Below are 9,257 nucleotides of genomic sequence, written 5' to 3' on the forward strand. Positions count from 1 at the left end.
GGAGCCAGGGGCAGAGGTTTGGCACGTGTCAGGTTGCCATCACCAGTTTGGTAGCCACCACAGGAAACCCCTCCAGTGGCTCTCCAGGGGTCGCTGGCACCTGTGGGCTCAGAATATCCCAGAAACAAAGAGTACTGCCTTTGACAGAGATGCTGGAGCCTCCTTGATCCCAGCCAGGGCTGTGGGAATGGCACTTGGTACACATTCACTTCCTTCTTTGGTACACTCAATCCCTTCTCTGGACAACTGACCTACTGGTATAGAGTCAGGACATCTCTTTCTTATGATCCATCTTTTGTAAGAAAATAAATCAGGGTTCAGGTTATAACTGTACTATGGATATGTTTATGAACACTGGTTTTAATACAGTAAACATACTTGAAATATGCAAGCTTGTTTATTAAGACAGGCTACTTAAAAGGTACATCTAAGGCATTGTTTCCATTTGGACTGGCTGTGACCCTCTTATTTTCCTGAAAAGTGGTCATCTGTCATATCAGCAAGTTCCCCGTCGAACAATTTTTACATGCTTGTGCTCTTCCCTACAAACAGAAGAGAAATATATTAGAAGAGGAGCACTACTTGAATTTTACAGACATGTTTTATAAAGCGGACTCTCTCATGTCTTTCTGTGTGTTCAATTAAATGCAGTGATGCATTAATTGCATCACTTACTGTAAGCATTACCACAAAGTAACCATGATGCAAAAATTTATGAATCACATATACAGAGTAACTTACCGCAGGCTTTGTTACCTATAAAAACCTGATAAAACCAATACAAATCTGAGAACTGTCAAACCACAGGACAAATCTCACCAGGAGGACTAACATGTCCATTACAAAGCACTAACACAAGTTAAACTTCGCAGTCTCTGAGGTGCGAACCAGTTCTAAGGCTTACAATATTTCCACCTTTCACATGGGAACTCAGTGGGAAGGGTGTGCATCCTGACGCACCTCTGCATCTGAGGCTTCACTAAATTTTGAATGTGTGGTTCTCTGAATGCTGGAATCTTATTTAAGGAAATTTTAGCCAAGTACCCCTCAGTTTGGGAACACTGGTTTGGTTTTTTGCAAGTCCTATAAATAGTATTTTGGGGAGCTCCATTTACAAATCTGAATTTACCAGGCAAGTGCAGATAGAAAAAGAAAGTAATACAATGCAAATTGTCCTAGATGGTCAGTTTGTTTCCTTAGTAGAATCAAGCTGGTTTACTCCTCATGAAATTCAAGAGACTTACGTTTACCCAAAAGCAGGGTTAATCTGTACTAATAGTTTTATCAGGGATCTTTTTAACCAGAAGGTAGTGGAGCAGATTAGGAATATGAAAGGCAAAATCAAGGCCAGGGGATGTAAAACACCAGTAAAGATGTAAGGAGAAGTTCTGGCTGAAGGACAGCCCTTACACTAAACCCTGCAAAGACAGCTGAAGCTGCTGCATCTATTTCCAAAGAGCACGTGTTGCTGTCGGACTAGGTTTAAACTAAGATCAGATGTTGTCATTGCTACTGGACACTGAGTGTGGAAGAGACCTGGGATTTGAGCACTAACTTGAGAATGGATTAAATCTAAGCTTTAAAAGAAAAAAAAAAAGTAGGGAGGAAAACCAACTTTGATCTTACAGTTAAGGGGCTTTACTGCAGAGCCAGGATGGGCAGGGTCTGTGCTTCACCTTTGCTCCAGGTGTCTCATGTTATCATGGATCAACCACAGCAACCTCTTCTGTAGCACTCCATTCACACAGGGCTCAGCAGGTGCCCACACAGTCCTGCATGGCTAAAACAGCTCATGGACAGTACTGTCTTGGCCATCAGGGAAGTACAACTCCCTTTAAAAAGTCCCTTCATGGGCTTAAATATGGGCTAGAACACATCTGCAAGTTGGCCATTGAGAATCACTCCAAGTTAATTGAGAAGTGCCTGTTTTGTAATTTAGTACTGGATGTGTCCATGTATCTGTTTCTGTATCACCACATTACACTATTTCAGCAGCTGGTCATGCAGCTTGCTAAATAGGGCAGAAAAATCTCTGTTCTGTCCTCCTAAGAAGTGTGACAGACTGTACCTTAGATTACTTGGAGAGGAATGACCATTGCTTATGACTATGGACAGTTCTTCAAAGCTGAAATTCCTCCAATAAAGCAATGTGTTTTATCCGTGTTGTGTTCATGCCAAGTCAAACACTTTAGAACAACAACTCCAGACTGAACTAGAAGGCCCCCAAATGTGCCAACTACTGAACTATAGAAGAAAAACCATCAGGAGAGTATCTGACCATCCTGTGTCCCTTCAGACCAAAATACATGTTTCTGAGCATGTAAGAAGACAGCAAAAAAAAGATAGTTACGACAAAATTCTATCTTGTATGTATAATTGGATCTAATTTCATGTATCACACAAAACGTGTCCTTTACATCTTAAACTAAAAAGACATAAGCCCCATCACTAATTACACTTAAGGAATTACTTAAGGAGTTGAAATAAGCAACAGATTTGACTGGAGAACCCTTTGTTCTGTGTGTAATGCTGTATTCAGGAATCTGCCATGCATCCATCTGGAACTGAGGGATCATGCCTAAAAAATAAAGCATCTAGAAAAGTAAGGATGGATCTCAAAGCCCATCCTTCTGCTCTGAAAGGATCAAAGATACTGTTTAGGTCATGAGATGCTCTCTGGTCTGTATCTCCACAATATGGATTTGCACTCTCTATGGGCGATACTCAGCACTTCTCTTTGTCTTTTATTGTACTGATTTCACTCAATTTCTCCAGATCCCTGAGCATTTTTATGATATCCTGCACAGATCATCATATCCATGCCATCTTGCAATTTTTATTACATAAAATATAATAACACTTTCCAATGTAAAATGCTGATCACTGCTTTTGAACCACAGCATGTCAAACTTCTGTGATTTCATCCTTTAACAATTTCAGCTGAATAATTGTTTGTCTGCTTCTGTGAATGTCAAGTGGAGATAATGTAAAATGCCTTATAAATGTCATGCACCAATGCTTCTACTTCCTCCTACTCTGTTTGGCCAAGTTATTGTGCCAAAAAACTAAATCTCATGGATTTGACCGGATTATTTCTGACAAATCTGTATCTGCTTTGCTTACTTTCCTCTTTACCTTTGGCTATGTACAAAGCCAATCACTTAATAACTTACTCCAACAGCACTCTAGGCAGGAAAGATGGGTAGGCTCCTAATACGTAACATTCCAGAACCTCTTTTCTTCCCTTTTAAGAGATTCTACTGTGTGTGAATTTTGATTTCTTTTTTTCTATGCTATAGGTTTACCAATTTTCCTTGCAATCTGTTGTTTGCTTGTGTAGTTTGTGTTGTGTTCTGGTGAAAGTGTTAGCAAATTCTGCAGATCTGCATGACACACTTCAGCACTTTCTTTACAGTATTACCTTGAGCGTCCTTTGACACCTTTGCCTCTTTCCTTATTCTGGCCTATGTTTCCTCTGTCTTGGTCATTTGAATTTTGTAAATCATCTGGTCAGAATTAATCTTTCCTCTGCCCCAAAGTCAGAAACACATTTCAGCCTTCCGTTTCTTGAGATCTATCTGTTCGTAGGTTTGTAAGTTCCCCTCACTGCTATTCTGCTACTCTCACTTCTACCCTCTGCTGGAAACAAATGATCTTTTATTTAATTTGTATAAATTGCCTTTTACCATCAAAATTCTATTCACAGCAGTTCCTCTCAGTTTGTATGGAGAGACTGCTCTATAAAGGTTTCCAGTCAATTGTAATGGGAAGTAATAATGCTCACTAGATACTGATTCTGTGTTTTCAATTTGTTTTTAAAAATTATTACCTTATTAAAGAATAAAATACTCTCTCTCAAATATCAGGCAGTCTTTTTCTTGATTTTTAGACAACCTGAAGGCAAAATAGTATTTTCCCCTAACATTTAGCAATCTTACTCTTCTTTGTGAAAGAAGTACAGGCGATTGGATCTTGAACATAAGTATTTTATATTTAAAGCTGCATTTTGGGTGGGATCTTTCATGTTTTCTGATGGAGTGTGGAAGGGTCTGGCACTATATTCATAGGTAGTATGGCATTGTATGAACATGACAGGCAACCTCCTCTAAGATGCTCCTTCTCAGGAATTACTAATACAAATACTCAGTACATCCAGCTGACTGAATGCAAATTAAGCCATTTACAGGTATCGCAATAAAATCTGTTGCAAGGGATTCATGGCTGAGAGGACACTGCTGAAACTGCAGTGCAACAGTGTGAATGATCCAAAGCTAGTAAATGATCTGTCAGTTACCTGGGATGTCAGGGTGAATGTTCTGCTTGCATATAGGGAAGGGAAGGACAGAATTAAGTGACTACCTGTTAGCAAGGCAGAGCACACACTCGTTTCCATAGGTCTCTCCATCCGTGCCACAAACTGGATGGTAGTCCCTTGGACATGTATGTGAACCATAGCTGTCACAGTCAGGCTAGGGAAGACATGTACAAAAAAAGCTTAAGTTACACCATTTGAAACAGGTTTCTGCTCATGTTCTGAAGAATCCTGACATGCACAGAAAAAACGTGTCCAACAGGAGCTGGCATAGCATTTTAAAGTGCCACATTATTTTTTATGCTCTTATGGGAATTTATCACTTGAGGCTTGGCTCCTGCTGCCTGGCACGGCTCAGCTGTGGTGTCAGGACATATGTGTGCCCCACTGCGCAGCCCTTCTGACCTCTGAGCGTCAGCGGGACACACGGACAGCGAGTCCCCATGACGGGCAATGCATCGAAGATGGTAAGAGATGGGAATCACCAGGGCTTTTGTGCTGCGGAGCCAGCAGCCTCCCGGGCCCCTCAGCTGTGGGGAGAGCCCCCTGCTCAGCGCCGGAGCTCCGGAGCCAGGGCAGGCACAGACCCCCAGCGTGAGGCCCGCGGCCCTGGGGAAGGGGCAGCCGGCAGCGGGAGGCAGGGGGGACGGCGGGGCGGGCGGCACTCACCGAGTAGCTAGCCATGGCGCCGGGACACGAGAGGAGCCCTGTGGAGAGCAAGCGGCGTTAACGGCGCCTGGTCCCGCACGGGCCCCCGACCTCCGCGGGACCGGCCCTGCCCGTTACCGACCGGGCGCTGCCCCGTGCCCGCAGCCCCTGACTGTCCGCTCCCGGGACACCCTGACTGTCCGCCGTCCCATCCCGGCATCCCCGACCAGCCGCTGTCCCGTCCCGGTCCCGGCTCCCCCACGACCAGCCGCTGCCCCGGTACCGGCCCCGACCAGCTGTCGTCCGGCACCATCCTGCGCCGGTTCCCCGCCCTGCCTCCGGATGGCTGTGGTGCCCACCCCCGGCTTTAGATTCCGCCGCCGCGCCGCTGAACGAGCCGGGGCACGGTACCGGCTCAGGTTTGCCCTTCCCTGAGACGGGACTGCGCGGGGCACGCTACCAGCCCGTTTCCCACTACCCCGGCACCGCCTCTCCTCCTCTCCCCAGCGCGGTACCGGCGAGGAGGACGGGCAGCAGCAGCAGCAGGAGCGCCGGCAGCCGCGCCATGTCGCGAACTGAGCGGGCGGGGACGCGGCACGGGCGGCTCGGGGCGCAACGGCCGCGCCGCGCGGGGGAGCAACGGCGGAGGGGGCGCGGGGCGGGGCGGGAGCGGGGACACGCGCGACTGGGATGCCAGGGCGGGAACGCGGGGTTGAGCACGGCAGGAACCTCCCCAGAACACCCTCACGGGATGGAAAACTTTCCCGTCGCAGCTGGGCAGGTGGGCAGCACAGTTAATGGCGGGGCGCCGGCTGTAATCTCAGCGTTCCCCGGGCTTCCCTGCTTGCCTTCACCTCCTTAGGGTTGTGCTTTGATTGCAGTGTCTTGGGCAATGCAGCGAGGTTGGAAATACTCACGCAGTGCCATGCGGCTTTTAAGGTCATATCCCCCATCTCGTCATAAAGTGACATGAGATGGCTTCTGCTGACCTGTGAGTGCATTCCTGCCAAGAGGAACGGAAAAACTAGTACAGTCCCAGCAATAAAGCAACCTGCCTGCCTCCAAAGACATGAGAATACAGGGGGCTGGAAAGCCTTGGCACGCTGTCCTGCCAGCATGGCTGGGTGTGTCGGCAGCACTGCTTTCCAAAGAGTATCTTATCTGTCGGTCACTGATAAGAGTGGTTAGCTTTGCAGAGCCCAGATGTTGGCTTTGCACAGAGACTGGCTGTGCAAATGTTTTTATGCAGTTTCTTAAGATCTAGGGTATGAACTTGTTGTGAAATGGCCTGTGCTTCTGTGTATGAGCTGGTGTTAGACCTGTCAAGTGTTTTGATATGCCCCACACAGGTACATACACAGGCATCACACACACCTTTCTTGTCTGTGTGTCCGCCTCTGAGTCCTTTCAAGTATGGCTTTTCTTTCTGACAGTGTGCCCTGCCTATGTGGCATCATAGGGAGGTTATTTTATTATCTGCTTAATATGTTCTTATTCCTCCAGGTAACCTCTGAAAATTGATAGCAGTTTCAGATTTTCATTCAGTGCCCACGTTTGTGATGATTACCCAACACAATGAGTCTCTGGCTTGGCTATTTTAAGCAAGATGCCTAATCAGAACGTTTTGTGGCTGGTGAAGCATGTAGAGGGTTATTTCTCTCTGCTTGATCTCCTTCCCAGCTTTCCCAACTTTCTGCCTCAGCTTTGCCTACTAAGCCATTTGAGATGAGGGTGTCTTTCTGTTATCTTGTTATTAGTGGGATGGTTGCTGCATTTGCCATCCTTGGAGGAAGGATCGGAAGGGGGTTAAATACTGGAGAGTTATGCTGGTGTGGGTTTCCTTGTTTCTTGAAGGTGTGATTTTTCAAAGGGAAAGGTGCCAGCTGAAGGTGAAGAAAGCACAACCACAGGGAAGGTGAAGAAAGCAAAACCAAGGCTAGAAGTTCTCTCTTAGATTGTGAAGTTTGTAAGTTCCTCTGAACAGTTAAATGCAAAGCTCTTGCACAGAAAAAAAGCCTGAGCAACATGAACCAAGTAAGAGCTCAGTGTTCCAGCTGTTGGTAGCCCAGACGAGCTTTGTCCTGAACAACTCCTGCACAACAGGCACTAAATGGGTGTGTACTGTCATAATGTCACCTAAGAGAATAGCTGCCCCCTAAAAAATGTTCTCACACTGATGTATTTTCCAGCATATTTAATGTTAATTCCATGGTCATCAATGTGTTGCACTTGATCCCAGATAAATGGCGTGAATGGGACCATTTGGTTAAACATCACTTCAGTGGCCTTTCTGTGACAGCAGTATGAACTCAGTCACAGCCGTGTGTTCTGCCCTGGATGTTTCCTCTTGATGTTGCAGAGAAAATAGGGAAAAGTAAAATGAAGGTGCTCTATTAATTCTTAATGTGACAATCATATTTGAAACTGGTGCCAGTCTTTTCAGTTCTGAAAGCATTTTGTTTCACTACTTGTATTTTTCTACTGGGAGTATTTAATTTTGCCTTATTTGAGTAAAATTTTAGAGACAAGTCTTTAGAGAAGGGAAAATTATAGAAATGAGATTTTAAACAGAAGAAAAGATAACTTACAAAATTTTTCTTCTGACAAGATTGAGTGTCTATTACAAGATACTAATTTTCTTTTGTAAATTATTAAGAACTGGAGGCAAGGAAGAGTATAATTATGCAGAGGGCTTCTTAATAGCTTTTGTATTCTGTTAGCACATTTCTGATATGAATGCTGAGTCACTGGAAAGGAAAATTGCAGAATTATTTGCATATCTCCTAGAAGTTATCTTCTTGTTAACGTCAGGTAGCTGATTAATAAACATGGAAAATAATAATGATCCGAACATCTAGGCTGCAGGGAACAATGCATAATTAGAAGTTACATCCCTACAGAGAAGGTCTGTTTCTGCCTTATGCTTAGTGGAATAACCCTCTGTGCTTGGAAGCTAGAATTTATTTGAACTTCACTCAAACTCTTCTGGTGCTCCACAGCCTTGCTGCTACTCCAGTGAGTGATGGGCAGGTGTTTCTGAGATGTACCTCAGTCCAGGTACCAGGAGGATTGGGACTAAGGGACTGGATTGCCTGCTACCTTAAACTCTAGATTCATCAGTGTGGCATGAAATACCCTCTTTGCCACAGGCTGTGGTGGTTTCTAAAGGTTTAGAATTGAAAAACAGAGTTGCAAGGTAAGAAACCAAGAGGTGGCCTTAAGAGCATGAAAATTCCCACTTGAACAGGTTCCTGCAGGCTGCTGCAGGCAGGAGGGTGACACATGGGAAGTCTGAGTATGCATTTGCTCCCGTTTTCTCTAGACTGTTGTTGCTGGCCTCTTGGAGAGCAGAGGCTGGTGAGAGGGATGCTACAGTGACACATCCTTGCATCCTTGCATTAACCTGCAGTTAATGTCCTCTTGCAGCTCCCGGTCACTTGGGGGAGAGTTAATCCACTGTAGCAGCAGGACAGTGCAGCTGGCGGTGGGCCTGTGCTGCTGCAGGTGGTCTGGAAGGGCACAGTGCTTGGGCACAGTGCTTGGGCATATCCCAGCTGCACTTGTGCCATGTACATGTGAGTCTCTTGCCATAAGTACAGGAGTTGGTCTTTCCACCTGAGTAACTGCAGGGGTAAAACCAATCAACGTAGCACAGGACAATCAAAAGTGCTTCTGAGCTGCTTTTTGGCACGCTGTCCTGGGGTGGCACTGCTGAAAGCCTCTTTCCTAAGGCACTGGGGGGCTCCTGCCTCTGATCAGACTGGAATGCCCTAGAAATGATTTGGCACTTGCTAACTGGCTGATTCTGCCAACCTGAACCTGCACAGCAGCAGGGCAGAGATGGACAGAGGGGGAGGATTTTTCTAACGTTTTAGTCTCCCTGACAAAGATTCCTGCAGGAAAGAAGTCAGCAGCACTGAGAAGAATGATAGGCTTTTGGTGTAAGTGTGGGTTTGTTGTGAGTGGGGAATCAGTTCCAGTTGACAAGCTTCCTCCCTGACCAGGTCCTGAGTGCTGAGCTGTGGCATCATCTCTAATTTTGGTAGACTCCTCCAGGCTGTTTCCATAGAGGCTGGGTTCAAAGGTTCATAGAAAGATGTGGAGGAAGCTCCTCATCTCATACACTCCCTCACCATCCTGTCAGTGGCATTCCCACCTCCACACCACTAAGATATTGCTCTGGGGGTCCTATCTGTCACACACAGCCCGTGAATCATTCCCTTCAGTTGTGCTCCTACGTTTGCAATCCCACGTAGTCCCAAAGACAGGATCCAGGCCTCAGGGATTCAATTATGTA

The 9,257-nt window shown here is 45.9% G+C and overlaps 1 protein-coding gene across 2 annotated transcripts; it reads right to left on the reverse strand.

Moving 5' to 3' along the window:
• Window positions 1–378: 378 nt before the first annotated feature.
• LOC121672646 (trypsin inhibitor ClTI-1-like) lies at window positions 379–5,587 on the reverse strand. Of its 2 annotated transcripts, none has more exons than XM_042045389.1 (4): window positions 5,476–5,587; window positions 4,982–5,019; window positions 4,360–4,469; window positions 379–542 (listed from the first exon to the last, which is right to left on the reverse strand). In XM_042045389.1, exons 1-4 carry the CDS (start codon window positions 5,525–5,527, stop codon window positions 497–499), a joined length of 246 nt encoding a protein of 81 aa, XP_041901323.1. In that variant the 5' UTR covers window positions 5,528–5,587; the 3' UTR covers window positions 379–496. The 2 variants fall into 2 exon arrangements, with proteins under 2 accessions (XP_041901323.1, XP_041901322.1); XM_042045388.1 differs by lacking the exon at window positions 5,476–5,587 and adding an exon at window positions 5,103–5,246.
• Window positions 5,588–9,257: the final 3,670 nt, after the last annotated feature.

The sequence above is a fragment of the Corvus kubaryi genome, unplaced genomic scaffold (assembly GCF_017639235.1).
Source record: "Corvus kubaryi isolate FWS band 111438036 unplaced genomic scaffold, C.kubaryi_AGA036_p1.0 64809, whole genome shotgun sequence".
NCBI classification, from domain to species: Eukaryota; Metazoa; Chordata; class Aves; order Passeriformes; family Corvidae; genus Corvus; species Corvus kubaryi.

What these genes read in the sequence shown, in the direction of transcription:
- LOC121672646 (XM_042045388.1), bottom strand. Translation starts at nt 5,172, where the DNA reads ATGGGACGGCGGACAGTCAGGGTGTCCCGGGAGCGGACAGTCAGGGGC. An exon ending in CGGGCACGGGGCAGCGCCCG is followed by an intron (nt 5,020 to 5,102) that starts GTCGGTAACGGG and finishes TGCTCTCCACAG; the next exon opens with GGCTCCTCTCGTGTCCCGGC. An exon ending in GTGCTCTGCCTTGCTAACAG is followed by an intron (nt 543 to 4,359) that starts GTAGTCACTTAA and finishes TTCTGTTTGTAG; the next exon opens with GGAAGAGCACAAGCATGTAA.